Source organism: Leuciscus leuciscus (assembly GCF_965113295.1).
Source record: "Leuciscus leuciscus genome assembly, chromosome: 25".
In the NCBI taxonomy this organism is placed as follows: domain Eukaryota; kingdom Metazoa; phylum Chordata; class Actinopteri; order Cypriniformes; family Leuciscidae; genus Leuciscus; species Leuciscus leuciscus.
Window position 1 is genome coordinate 21,324,932 of NC_138724.1, and position 16,021 is coordinate 21,340,952.

Consider the following 16,021-nt stretch of genomic DNA (forward strand, 5'->3'; position numbering starts at 1 on the left):
GAATAGCCCTTTATGGGCAATTTGGGAGGTTATCTGATATGGCATCCCCTACCACCAGTGTCCGGGTCATGATAGTTGGGGTCCAACCCTCTCTCCAACATCTTGGCAACTTTGTCCACCTGATGATGTTGGATGTATTCCATAAATTTTCTCAGGTTGACCTAACAGAAGATGTAAGAGAGAACGAGAGGGCAGGTGAGGGGAAACAAGAAACATTGACTGAGGAGGAAGTTAAGGAACAGGAACAAGTGAGGGAAATGAACAGTTGACGAGAGTGTGAAAGGTCTCTGCTCACTTCCTCTCTCATGTTGAGATCTCTGGGACACACATGCCACGATACAAGGCTGGATAAAAATAGATAGGAGAGCAGCTCCCAGTACAGAGACATCAGAGAGAGAGAGAGAGAGAAAGAGAGGGGGAGAGAGGGAGCACAGCTGATTTGGCATAGCTAAGAGATACGAGCGAGCTACGGCATGCTACAAACACAGATCAACATGCGTCAACTCTAACACACAACCAAGCACGCAAACAAAGCCCTCAAAAAGAGAGAGTAATTGCCATACCTGCACAAAAAATTATAGTTTGCATTATTTAAGTTCTGGATCCTGTTCTACCAACACTAGCTTTCAATAATTCACACTTTGATGCCAGCTAACAACTTTAAACCCATTAGGCTAACTACAAAGTGGAACAACATTCGCCCTCTTACGTTGCAAAAAGTGTTTTGTCAGTGTTTTTCCAACAAAAATCATCTAAAACTGGTTTTATTCATTCAAAAATATTATTCATTCAAGATTAATTCAACCAGAAAATGTTTGGTTAAAGGGGTCAAGGACTGAGTGGTTAGCATAGTTAGCATAGCATCTACTATCAAGTGTTTCCACCTTTTTTATGGTGGAAAAAGGCATTCTGAAAATGTTTGGTTAAAGGGGTAAAGGACTGAGTGGTTAGCATAGTTAGCATAGCATCTACTATCTAGTGTTTCCACCTTTTTTATGGTGGAAAAAGGCATTCTGCATTGATAATCATACAAAAGTAGCCATATATTATTATAAAATTGGTGAGCAGCTTTGGAGAATTTGATGTTTTCCCATTCAAAGAGATAGGATCTGTAATTGCACGACTGAAATAGCTGCCCGAAAGACTTGCCTTGAAGGGACTTTACTATAGTTCTACAAAATGCTGAATAAAGAATGAACATCAGTGTTTTTGCTTTTTATGCTCTTATTTAACTTATGAAGGTGTTGTAAACTGAAGGTTATATTATCCAATTATTTTCATAACTATACAATGCTATTAAATATTGTACTTGCAACATGGTACTTTTATTGTTAGTGAAAAAAAGACAATTTCATACATTTCAACAAATTTACTGTCATCTACAGATGCACCCATAGCGTCTGTCATGTTTTCTCATATATACAATCTTTTCAACATGACTTGAATGCGTTATGAGAGCTATAAGCAAAGATGGCAGAATTCATGTGCCAGCCGAGCAACTGCTATTGAGTTGAATGAGAAGAGTCAGGATTCATCAGTGATTACAGTTTTCCATGAATAAAGCCAATAAAATACATTTGTATGGGTCAGATCAGGTAGAAAAAGCTACCCTTAAGGTGCTGTATGTAATTGTACTAAAGCATAAAAATACCATAATATGTTATATGAGTTCACATAATTATAGTTCACATAATTTCTCTGGAAAACAATGCTACAGCCAGATATTCTACTCTAAAATGTGCGATCCGTGTCGGAATGTCTGTTTTTGTTTCAGTCTGTGTGATCTGCCAGATTTACCCTATAGTATTTCAACACCCCGGGTTGCCAGTTGCTGGAAAACACAGCGCATTGCAGCTAAGGAAGCCAGCAAACGAACTGGGTCAGCGATTGCAGATTCTACCCGACCTAAAAAACCTCAGCATCTATCTAAAAATCTCTAGAGGCATATTAAAACACGGATAAACTTGCAGCATGAGGCTTGTCTTCTTCCATTGTCAATAGCGCTCGTTCCTTTTGTGTGTCCTCAATCTGGCAACCTGCGAGAGCTTCAAGTCTGAGGAGGGCTTGGGAAACAACTCCCTCCAATATTTTGAATTTGGACTTCAACCACTCTGTCAATATTACATACTGCACCTTTAAGGTAACATCTTCACCTTTTAACTTTTCATAATGAAGTCCCCACTAAGCATTTGCAACTGTTGCATTTATAATTCATCGAAGTGGGATGAATATCTATTCCTCAGAAACAAGGACGTACACAAAGCTGTTCCTACGTCATCCTTTTGCAAACCCTGGCGGCTTACGGAGCTATAATATAATAACTTATTAAGGGAGCTTGAAAGCTCAGAGCAATGAGAGGGAGAGTTTTAAATGCTGAGGAAAGCAATGTAGGGACGAGAGATAAATAGGTTGTAAATAAAGACACTGAGCACAGCACAGGAGGACACACAGTGCTGGAAGAAGTCAGCAATTAAAACATGGTTCAGGGCTTCAGGACTGCTTTTGGGCGAGGATCGTGGAATAACCTCCACCGGTGATTGCAAAAACGCTCATGACCACAGAGCAAAAACTGGGAAAAACACTAAAACATCAACATCAATGAACATCTCAACCCAACAGTCCCGCTAAGTCCAAATGTATGCAAATGCTCCGGCCTGCTGCATTATTTAGCAGCAGAATGTAAAATGAATGTTGTATGTCAGATATTCAACCCTAGTGACAATATAAAAAGCAAGATTTCAAATGTTTCTTTCCTGTTTTAACAGTCGTATCCCACGACACCCTGTTCTACTTGCAATTTAGGAAATAGCTTCCATTTGATATGCATGTAAAAGACTAAATTATCATAACGAAAAACAAGTTAATCACCACCTGCATGTCAAAAATAGACCAATATGCATAGTAGGCTAATCTACATGTCACAGCAAAATATTTATTTAAAAAAAATAAGTCTCACCTGTGTGTGGAGTTTTTCGATTTGCTTTTCATTGACGTTTGGCTGCTGGTACACTCTGCTCTTGTAGCGGAACTGCAAAATTAAATCCGAGAAAAATATAGTTTATAGTTTATATGCTGTATTGGTTTAATTTAGAAATGAATACCATCAATATAAAAAACATTTTGACAAAAAAAATACACTTATAATATGATTTGTATATGCGACCGGAAGATGTTTGCTAAATAAGTTTGTGGTGTCTTGTAATCCCATGTGGGATGGGCCAAATGTTTGGCATGACACAGAAATAAAATTTAACTAACTATAATAATCTCCAAATAATATAGCATCAACCTAAAAAAAAGATTTTTGTATTACAAATATCATGTACATTATTATTTAGAGTTTTATTCTATTTCACGTTTTTGTAAGCGAGAGAGCATATAAACAATCTTGATAATGTTTTTAAATAATTTATATAATCTTTAGCTCAAACAAATGATAAAATAGAAATATGTTTCATTATACTCCATTTGCAGGTTTTTTTTTGGTTGGTTGCTGGCTTGATAGTGATATGATTATATCAGGCCCTGGGGCTTGAACGAACAGGAGAACTACAAAGGTTGCTGTTACACCAGCCTGACATCAGCCTTTTAACAGAGAGAGCTGAGAATGCTCCTGTACAGAAAGCACATCTTAAGGAGGACTCCGGCCTTATAACGCTGCGTTGGTAGCAATTTAGAGCAGTTATCATCAATGTCAAAACCATTTTGTCATTGTGATCATCCTTGTCATGCCTCATGAATAATATGAATGAATATTTTATACTCACAATAAAATAATTCATTACTTATTATTTGTTCTTCATGTTGACTACCACAGAAAACTTTTTCAATCTGTGTATGCAATGTGTAGCAAGTATATTAAGGTCACAATATACAAAATTATTATGATTATCATAATGATTTTTCATGTTGATTAGCAAAGAAAACAAATCTGATGCTCTTTTATTTGTAAATAAATAAATAAATAAAAAGTAAAAAAAAAAAAAAATTATAATAATTAAAAAAAATATATATATAAAAAAAAAGATATATATATATATATATATATATATATATATATATATATATATATATATATATATATATATATATATATATATATATATATCATCCTTTACATAAATAATAGTCACGTCAAGTCACATTTATTTATATAGCGCTTTTACAATACATTTTGTTTCAAAGGAGCTTTACAGAGATAACAGGAATATATGTAAATAATACATATGCATGGTCATATATATTCACAATATATTTTTAATTACCGGTACTGATTTTAATTATTGTTTATGTTGATTACCACAGAAAGCAATTCTGATGTTCCTTTAATAAAATAATAAAACAATAAAACTATAAAAGATGATCCTCCTTGACATAAATATTAATTAGACAAGGTCAATTATACTCACAATAAAATTATTTTGATTACTCATATTAATTATTGTTCATGTTGATTACCACAGAAAACCATTTTGATTTGTTCCTTAATTAGAAAAAAAAAGGGTAACACTTCACAATAAGGTCTCATTTGTTAACATTATTTATTGTATTACCTAACATGAACTAAATGTGACTAATATATTGTTTACAACATTTATTAATCGTTGTTAATGTTAGTTAATAAAAATACAGATGTTCATTGTTTGTTCATGTTAGTTCACAGTACATTTACTAATATTAACAAATACAACTTTTGATTTTAAAAATGTATTAATATATGTTGAGATTACAATGAACTAAGATTATTGTTCATTATTAATGTTAACTAATGTAATGGTTAACAAATGAAACCTTATTGTAAAGTGTTTCCAAATGAATAAAACATTAATAGCTGTGTTTACAAAACGCACTTTCAATGAAAGTCTATACTGGAGTTTTTAAAAGCCAAAATGTTGAGCTTATATTTTGGAAACCCACTCAAATGGATTGTTTTGTACAAAGATGTGTGCTATTTGATCTTTAAAGTTGCCTAAATCTTCCTTTTAGGGACAGTACTACTGTTCAAGGCAGATTAACTTCTAGTTAAGCATCTACAAGCATAATTCCTGTGGATGTTTGTGGAAGTACTTTGCAGATAGTGATGTCCCATGTCCCCTTCTAGCATCCTTGCATGTATTGTGCCACAGTTACATCATGGATCGAGCTTAAGTTGACGTGTTACCTCAAGGGTCGGAACGCCTTTAGTGGAGGGTAGCGGATAGTCTCTGAGGGGTCGTTCTTCCTCCAGGAAACCACTTTCCCTCCCATCCACGGCCGGCTGGAAGAGCCCGTAGTTGAGCACATCCCTCAGACTCTGTGTGAGTGTACACAGGATCTGCTGCTTAGCAACCCATACTGTGGCATCAGGACTGAACCTCATGGATTTCTGGCAAAGCCACATAGAGAGAGGGAAAGAGAGAGAGACAGAGAGACGCTCTATCAGCCTATAGCAGGTGTACAGATTAACAAGGGGAAAACATTTGTGTGCTGAGGGAGAAAACAACAGAAGAAAACACAAACTGTGCTTTTTGACATTATTGGTTGACAATGACATTTTATAAATAAAAATAAAAATAAGAAGTAGTATAACACAAAAATGCATTTTGTATGTCCCTAAGATCGTAATTTCATTTTTTTATGAACATTTTTATGACCTTAACTCTTTCCCCGCCAGTGTCTTTTTAAAAAGTTGCCACCAGCCACTACCACCAGTGTTTTTGATCATTTTCACAAACATTTCATGGTACCCCGAATATTTTGTTGTATTCTATCTGAACATGCAATATATCAAAAGAAAGAACAGACATTCTGGTTTTAAACAAAACCCCGTTTTATTCCAGCTTCATGCATTCCTTGAATGTGGGTAAGTTTCATAAAAAAAACAATATTTTGAGCAAAAAGCTGAGAAAAAGATTATCAAAACACAGATGGGAGTAGATCGAGTTCATCAACACCACCCCTAATGCTTTCACAGTCACATTTCATTCAGTAACATTAGGCAGTCTTGATTAATATGCTGTTTAATGTTGGTGATCGATCGCATTATTTTACATATGCATATGCTTACATAATAGAGAGCCTAAGTCCCTCCCCTTCCGGTCGACCACCATGGGACCTTATTTCGGAAAAATATTGTATGGTAGTCAATGGCGAGAGACAACAAATATTTTGATCTCGTTTGAATTGTGCCCTGAATTACACATATGATGTTTGTCAATTTAAAAGATACATTTTAAAGTCAAGAAAGTCGCAGTTTGATGTAAAACTGTTGAGGTGTAAGACTGTGAAAATACGTAATTACAAAGACTACAAACCCAAAAGGCGCACATGTGACGTCATACCTTTTCTCTCAATGAATGAAGCTAACTTCACTGAAGCTTACGTCTGTCATTTTTTCTATAGTCTTACGTTATAATCGTAACGTTACGCCGTCATGCCTGAGTGTTTTGTACCAGACTGCACACATACGTACATAGTGCGAGACGAGAGATGTAGTTCATTGAGCGATTTTCACATAAAACTAAATGTTACTCTTCTGTTTTATGACAAACTGCGACTTTCTTGACTTTCATAATTATCTTTTAAATTGACAAACATCATGTGTAATTCAGGGCACAGTTCAGATGGAATAAAAAGATAAGTTGTCTCTCGCCATTGACTACCATACATATTTTTTTCGAAATAAGGTCCCATGAGCCGGAAGCGGAGGGGAGGGACTTAGGCTCTCTATATGAAATCGCTTGTTGTTTCTGCTTCTTCTTCGCTTGTGTTTTGATCAGGAGATTCAGGACTCTTTCAGAAGATGTGTAATAGCGCCCCCTACCGTATAACAGTGAAAACACGGAAAGCCGGGAATTTTAGTCACTGGCCGGGAAAGCATTAATAATTAAAAGGTAATAACTGTAAAGGTGCAGTCACATTTTGGCAAAAAATTGTGGCCCAAAAAAAAAAAATTCCCATTTGTCTATTGTCTGTAGTGTTGCGGTGTATGAAACAGCTCACAAAAAAGTCACTTTCTAACCAAACCGCTTTCTGCTGGTAAACAACCCGTTGCGAAATCAGCGTGGATATTTTTATTTTTTATTTTTTGAAAATCCAGATCGCAAGGACTCATATAGAATCAATTTGCCCATCCTCGAAAATTCGCTAAAGAATCATAAATGTGACAGCACCTTAACTGTACCAGTTAAAGGCACATAAAATCAGATTTAGTTTTGTGTCCGTATGTTTTGATATCATCCTAATGAACTCCTAAATATTGACAAAATTCAGATAAATGCATTTAAATTTAGTATTTTCATTCAGGTAAAACAAATCATAAAAATGTATGACTCATCCTGCACTGCACAGATTTTTTGTCCAATCAAATGCTCTCTAAAATGTCCTCCACACTAATGAAAACCATTAGCACCAAAAAGTGACGTTATGTCCCACCTAAACTTCTTGTTTCTTGGGATACTCTGAAAGAATAGTCATCAGAAAAATAGCTTTTTTTCCTTTTTTTGTGTTAAGAAATAATAAACTCTATCCTACTTCTTATTCACTTACTGTGACTGAGATGCTATTGTTGACATGTAAACGCAGAATATGGAAACCGGGATAATTGTAACGCTCAATAAATATGACACTGGAAATAACACAATATGCTAACCATAACCTTATCAGCAATGTGCCAGCACAATTAAATCCTCTGCTTCTTCCTAAAATAACATTTTCAGTAATGACAGGCACAGATATTTTTAAAGAACCTGTTTGGAGCATGAGCAGTAAAAATGGTTTCTATTAGTGATTTTCATTTACAATAAATCAAATTCTACAACATTTTTAGCCTGGTTTGGTTGCAATATTACAATAAATTGGGCTGTAATGCAGGAGGTATGGCAACCCATTATACATTTGTCATACATTTTAATATTTGAGTAGATTTTAAACTACTGTTGTAGTGTAGAGGTGTTATGGATTTTTAAAAAAGGGTCATTTTGGGATTTAAAGTTCACTTAAAGTTAATATTATATTTTCCATATTAACCTATTTGTTGTGCTTGCTTGTGTGTCAAATTTTCAAATATATAAAACTATTACTTTCACATTTGGAAAAGAGCGTCTCTACATGATATTGCCTTTCTGAACTTTCTTCATTTAATGCATGACAATGTAATTTTCTACTTTACGAGTATAAAATAGGTCAAAAACTTGTTGCCTTGTTGCATCTTTTTCCATTTTTTAGTCCACTAAAACCCAAACAGCTCTAAAGAGAAGGCTGAAACTGTTAGAGGGAAGCAATTTACTATAATAATATAATTTTGAAAGGTCCACATGGCCCAACAGCTGAGTGTTTGTATGTGTGTGTGTACGCACAGACTGCTGCAGGTCAGGGATGACCACACAGATGAGTGTTGTGTCTCGCAGGCTGTTGTCCAGTCGGCCACTGATAGGTCGATCCAGCCTGGGAGGCTCATCTCGGGAACTGTCTGATTCCGAACTGACCGAGTCCGAGAAACTCTGAGCCATTTCCTCCTCGCTAGACATGGGGCTCCGCGGCATGATCAACACTGTGGAGAGAGAGAGAGCAAATTTTACAATAAATTCAATAGCGTGCATAATGCATAAATTAAAAACTTAGTTAACTGACTAAATTAAATTAAATGACACAAAAATATTTACTAACGAATAAATAAATACCCAATATGCTGGAAAATGAAAAGTATTTCATAGGAATATTCTCATTTAAAATTACCTTGTAAAGATCACATGCAGATAAAATCAACAATGATCTGTAATGTAAAGATTAGCATGCACTTAAACTTCAGCATATAAATATAATTCTAATTCCCAAATTACACCAAAAAAATCACCTATTTGTCTTAGGCAGTGAAAACAATAATAATAAAAAATACTGGAAAATAAAATACTGGAATTAACTGGAACTTAACTGGAAATAAAATATATAAAAAAATATATATTAAAAAAATAAAAAAAATAAAAAAAATTAAATAAAATAAAATAAAATAAAATAAAATAAAATAAAATAAAATAAAATAAAATAAAATAAAATAAAATAAAATAAAATAAAATAAAATAAAATAAAATAAAATAAAATAAAATAAAATAAAATAAAATAAAATAAAATAAAATAAAATAAAATACTGGAATTAACTGGAATATAATTTAGAAAATAAAATAACATTAACCAAAAATAAAATGCTGGGGAAAAAAAAGAAAAGAAAAGCAAAAGAAAATTCTGGATAATAATATGAAGTGAAAAATAAAATAAAATAACATAAAAATATGATGAATAACCTATAATATAACATCATAAACCACATAGCCAACTCAAAGGGCCCTATTTTAACGATCTGAAACGCAAGTGTCAAAGCGCAAAGCGCAAGTAACTTTGTGGGCGGGTCTCGGCGCTGTTGCTATTATACCGGCGGGATAAATGCCTCTTGCGCCAGGCGCAAATCTAAAATGGGTTGGTCTGAAGTAGCTTCATTATTCATAGGTGTGGTTTGGGCGTAACGTGAAATAAACCAATCAGAGCGTCATCTCACATTCCCTTTAAGAGCAGACGCGCTTTTTCCATAGCGGATTGCTATTGTAACGGCGGATTTGCCAGGCGCGCGCCAGCAGCGGTTCACAGCCAAGGAGAGCAACGCTCTCGTCACGGCCGTAAAAGAGAGAAGTTACATGAAAATGGAGAAATGTGTAAGCTAGATGTATGCTTTTATAATAAATTGTTTATCTATCTATCTATCTATCTATCTATCTATCTATCTATCTATCTATCGTAATAATGTATGATTTGCAAAAATGAAAACTGCTGCTTCTGTGTAGATGAGAGAATCAAAGTGCGCGTTGTGCACACGCTACATTGATTATGGCCAAGCATGCGCCCTTAAAATAGCCTATGAATAACATGCGCAACGCGCCACTGACTTTAAACTATTTTTTCCTGGTTAGTGGCGCAATTGTTTTCTAAACCTGCAAAATAGCAAGAAGGAACGTTTGCGCCGGAACACGCCTCCTCTTTGCGCTGAACCGCCCCCGGGAGCGCAAGTGTATTTCTTAGTTAACCGACGTGCTTCTGTGGAGGGAAAAGTCCGCTTTGCGCGGGTGCAAAATAGGAATGATACATGCGTCGGTGTACAAAGTCACTTGCGCTGGGTGCAAGATAGGGCCCTAAGTGTTTAAAATGGTCCCTGAAGAGGGTCATTTGATGGATCAGCCTATTGTCCAGTCTAGGCGAAGTAATTTCAGAGGCGTATAAGTAAGTTATTATAACTTGACAAAAGATTGCCAAGTCAATCTTGTTTTTATTTTGAATTAAAATAATGTGCACCGATGAATCACGATAAGCACAGTAAGACCAGGAACATATTAATAAAATAAAGAGGGGCAATTTTGGTTTTCTGTTGACTCGAGTGCTTATTATTCCCATACATAATATTTTTATATTGCTATCCGGTCATTTCGCTCCACTTGTTTATCTCTCTGTGGCCTTTTGTGAATTCGCTGGGTTCACCAAATGTTGCTGATCAGTCCCTATCTGCCAAGACTGAGCGTGTTTATAGTTCATCTGTGGATGACTATAGGAGTACAGCAAGTACACTGAAATGTCAGACTGTATATCACGTCATTTTAATATTTCTTCTCTACATCTTTTGGGTCTGCACTACCTTGCAGGGATAATTGAACTGACACTCACCTGAAAATGAAAATGGTCTTGTTTATCATCACAAACTTCTGATGAATTAACAAATCAGCCATGGTTAATTTAAAATGTACAGTAATGCTAAATCTTTGTTTATTTTCATTATTTCATTATACTGTATAAGTCGTTCAAAGCAGCATTATAACGTAATGTAGCATACAAAGATTACATACAGATACAATCAACACTCATTTAATATGTAAAGATTAGCATACACTTTAGGATGAAGCATATGAATTAATATATTTATCAGTGGTGGACTGAGTGTCTGAGTAAGTGTCTTTACTGTGATACTATACTTAAGTATGGTGCTTTATTACTTCATTAGAGTATTTTTATTTAAACTTCTTTTTTAATATATAAAAAAAAAAAAAAATTTATTTAACTTTTACTTCACTACATTCCAAAGCATAATATCGTACTTTTTACTCCGCTACATAATAAAATATATATATTTATTTTATGAGGTCTTGCATCCTAAAACTTTGTTTATTTGTAGCTACATTTTAAATCCCACATCATGGGGCTCACAGACATTTGGACCCTTATTGTATATTTTATTGGCTGTTAGTCATTGCATCGGATTAAAGGTTTCCAAAAGGGACAGATGGAGCTGTTTTCTGTGTCTTGGGTTAGCGCACGCCATATTTCTGAAGTGTACACAAGCGTTTGAAATCACAACAAGACTTTTGAATGGCAAACAAAATGTCTGGGTGTTTGGGGAGAGGTGTGGACGGCAAGCAATATCAGACAATTACAGAGACGCAGAAAGAGAGAGAGGCTCAGACAGTAACTAAAGCAAAGAGGTCAGGTGAAATACTGACTGACGGCTCTCCGCTAAAGCCTAAATGATCACGGCATGTGCAAACGAGACAGCTGAAGATTAATTAGAAGCGCTCATCACATTTCCTTCGCATTTTACCCTGTGAAGGGTTCGAGAATATTAAAATTGACCTTTCCGTGCTAGCGCATCTTTATAACGCTAAACTACCGTGTGTAGGTGGTCAAATAACTGCTATTGGATAAAACACCACGATTAAGGGGGCTTCGGTGTAAGAATATGCTTTTATGAGATGTTGTCACACAACCTAGAAACTAACAATCCACTAATATAGTGTGTGGAAGTAATGTTCAAACATTATAGGCTACTTTGAGTGTGACCATGTTTGCCCACGGTTTCATACGCTAAATGCGCTGGTGAAAATCAGGCGTTGTTGTGTCTCTCTCTCCCCCCGTGGCTCAGTCAGAAGGCCCTGTCATTCATCAGGGCTGTCAGTGTTGGTTTTCTCGCTCGACCTTTACAATCGCCCGCCACCAAGACGGGATTCAAGAGGCAGGAAGCATTTGTCGACTATCGCTTGAAGGGTACCACCAATTAAAACCTTACAGCGTGGAGAGGAAATTGCACCCACATTCACTTTAGTGCTAAGAAGCTGCCAGCAGATTTAACACAACTTCAGTGTTGGCAGATAAACACACAGACACCACTGAAGTCCTTTCACAGTTGTGTTATTGTGCGCTCGATGATATATTGGTTTCCTGTGAAGTGAATATTATCCAGTTGTGGGCATTTAAATAAATTACACAGTACATGCTTTCATCTTGCTGAATTAATTAGATATTATTTGCTTGTAAGAAGTTCAAAGCAACACCAAGCGTAACATAACCTTGCAGAGGTTACATGAAGATACAATCAGCAATATATATTTAATTAATATTATTTTAATTCCCCAACATTACTGCATAAATCACCTTGACTGGCCTATTTTTTAGTTTTTTTGTAAAATGGCAGCGATAAAAACAAAACAAAAATACAACATTGAAAAATAGACTAATTGTAAAAAACATAACATAATATGAATATGATAAGTGATACAATTATTTCAAATAAAAATGAACGTGAAAAAAACCTTGCAGAGGTTACATGCAGATTAACTCAAATATAGATACAATTTATAATGTAAAGATGAGCACGCACTTTAAGCTGATGCATATGAATTATTATATTCTATATATTCCCCAAATCCACTTCAAATCACTGCAAAAATCACCTTGAGTGGCCTATTGATTTTATAAAAATGCAGCGATAAAAAAAACATAAATTGTTGATCTATGAATCATAAATCTATGATTATGAGCATAATATGAAATTACATAAAATAAAATATTAACCAATATGCTGGAAAATAAAACGTAGCAACTTGGTGCATTAATAAAGAATATGTGGTCACAGGTGTGTGTTTATTATCAGTTTACGATGGCTTCGAATGCAGCTTGTGCAATCATAATTCATACATTATACATTAGATTTCATATTTTGGACATGATATACATACCCAGATGCATTAGAATTATACATTAGATTACAAAATCATACATTTAATTTCCAGAATTCATTATTAGTTCAGAGTCACTTGTGCTTTCTGACTTTTTTGGGTGTTTATTTATTACACTCGATTATACAAGATGCTAATATATGGCAGCACTTCTCAGGAAGCAGAAAAAAACAAGCACATACTGACCTAGAAGCATAATTTACTGTATTTAATAAGTTAAAATTTATTTTCCCTGTTAACTTCAAAAACACACACCGATGCTTTTTCATTACGGCAATTATTTATTAAAAGTACTGCCAAAATATTCACTCTGAATGTCTGCCACTGTTGCCACGACGACTACTAAACACATTTGCATTGTTATAGTTAATGGAAGTGATGCATTAAGCTTTTTTTTTAAATGGCTGGTTTAGTCTAGACTGTCATAATGTGTTAGGAGGCTTAAAATGTAACTTAATATCCTACGCTCATCAAGGAGCATAAGAAGGATTCTGGAAGGAATTAAGCTCACCCTAATATCCTGCAAAACAACAGAAGTAATATTTTTCTTCCTGAGATTTGTTGAGGAACATCTCATATGAAGGTTGGTCCACTTCTGCGTAGTCACTGTATCATTTTACACAGGGTTGCTCTATTCCAAAAGCCTGCCTGAGGGCAGTCAAACTTGCTGTTTCAGAAACACGGACAGTAGCAGGAACTGACAGCTCTCCGAGAGCTCAACCTTCCCATAAACATACATACTGTATTTGAGAAGCATCTAATACTGCACCCTTCATTAAACCAACGCACAAACATTAATATTTCACAACCAATTTATTTTTCATCAAAAAGTGCTGTGGATGTTGCATCAAAAGCTCTTGGGTTTATATTTTTTGCAATATAGCAACTCTAAAACTCCAAAACAAAAAGAGCAATAACAAAATTTGTTGTGCTTGCTCATGCAAACCTCACTACCATAATGCTAGGAGGATCATGGTTGCCAAGGTGTTGCTATGGTGTTCTAGATGATTGAGCCTGTGCTCAAATCTGTATGCTGAAAAATATGCTAACCTAATAAAGTCATAACATAATATACCATTCAAAAGTCTGGGGTCAGTGGGGAATTTTTTTTTTTTTTTGTTAGAATTTCATACTTTTATTCAGAAAGGATGCATTAAATTGATAAAAAGTGATAAATCGCTACTTCAAATAAATGCTGTTTTTTTTTCTATTTACAAAAATATGAAGCAGAACAACTGTTTTTTACATTGATAATAATAAGAAATGTCTCTTGAGCATCAAATCAGCATATTACAATGATTTCTGAAGGATCATGTGACACCAAAGACTGGATTAATGATGCTGAAAATTCATCTTTGCATCACAGGAATTAATTATATTTTAAAATATATTAAAATAGAAATTGGTTATTTTAAATAGTAAAAATATTTCACAATATTACAGGTTTTTTTTTACTGTATTTAATCATATTATGCTCACAAAAGCTGTATTTATTTGACTTCTTTCAAAAATATTAAGAAAATATTATTTTTTTTAAAACTAAGATTTTTAAAAAAATCTTACATTTAAATTTTTGGTTTTTTAAAACTAAACTAATGAATGTTATTGTAAATAAATAGATTTTATTCAAGTCCAAAACACTATTTAACATCACTGAATTAACCTAAATACATTAAGTAACAACAGCTAAACAAAAGGGTTATGATATTAAAAATAGCTCCTTTACAACCCCTTTTTACAGAGTTTGACAAGCTGGTCTGCAAATATGGCTGATTCCCTCCTTCAAAGAGATTTCTCAGCCATTTTATCATCCGCCAGGCGACGGTCCTAAGTCCAATCTCTTAGAAAAGAAATAGGACAGCTCTCGTCAACAAACCACACGGTGTGCAATCATTCATGTCCATAGCCGTTAGATGCCACATTTGACTGAGCAATAGAAGTGAAGCTTCTGTGAACTACCTGAAAGGAGAAGGGTAACTAAAGTATGGGTTTCATCTGGGCCAACAAGTAAACCACAGAGAAGAGCGGAAAGAAACGGAGCTGTGGGACTCAAAGGAGCAATAGAGTGAGACAGAGGGATAGACAGGGAGGGGAAAGTGGCATACAGAGGCGAATAGAGAGGGAGAGGGAAAGGGGGACGGGCTGGCCTGGATCTGTGTCCGCTTGCCTTACCCCTGGTGACTTAACGGCAACACCGCACAGCTGTAAAATAGGGCAAGACTAGGGCTCGTGTATACGCTGGTGCAAGACGAGCAGAACAAATCACAGTCTGAACACCAGTGTTATAAAAAAGCGAGGTGAAGCTGATGAAAAATAAATGAGAAGCAAGGCCCAGTTCTATCACAACATGTCATCTAACCCCTCCCATGGGCTGCCTGCGTTCAATCCGAGCTCATCGTGGAATCCGCACGTCAATACGAGGGACAATTATTGCCCCCGGAGGACCGCCGCTGCTTTAGGCCTACACCATATCAGTAGACTACAAACAATGGCAGTATATTGTTTCTCAAATAGGTTTTCATATTTTTATTCATCAATCCATTCAACCGCTCACTCTCTAGGGAATATGCAACCAATTTAGAGGCCCCATTTAATGATTCCTTCACTCCACGAATTGTCAATTACACCACAGTCCTTATCTGAAGAGCACATAATATAATGATAAAGCCATCAGATCTTAATGAAATGCACTTATCTGAATTAATTTGATAAATGGATGCCCATTGTTGGGGAACTAGCCTACTCTCCAAGCAGCAGAGCAGAAAAACAAAACAAAAATAGCACTAAAGTTACTCAAAGGTACAATATGTAAGATTTTTGTAATAAAATATTCAAAAACCACTGGCATAGTGTGATATATTTCATGCAGTTGTGTACTTACATTATCCTAAAAGGTCCCAAGGATTTGTAAATTTTTTAAATAATGGCTCGTCCCTTGTCATTGTCGCATATCAATGACGTAATATCCGCGCTATCCTCGGTTTCCGCTTGTAAAA

General features: G+C 35.2%; 1 protein-coding gene across 1 annotated transcript in view; it reads right to left on the reverse strand.

Moving 5' to 3' along the window:
* Positions 1-16,021, reverse strand: part of shank2b (SH3 and multiple ankyrin repeat domains 2b) — a 107,885-nt gene that overhangs the window by 86,279 nt on the left and 5,585 nt on the right. Inside the window, exons 2-5 of the mRNA XM_082160306.1 lie at positions 8,337-8,530; positions 5,162-5,365; positions 2,957-3,028; positions 53-161 (exon numbers count right to left, since the gene is read on the reverse strand). Of these exons, the coding sequence (XP_082016432.1) occupies positions 53-161; positions 2,957-3,028; positions 5,162-5,365; positions 8,337-8,530 (579 nt within the window). The remainder of the gene's footprint in view (positions 1-52; positions 162-2,956; positions 3,029-5,161; positions 5,366-8,336; positions 8,531-16,021) is intronic.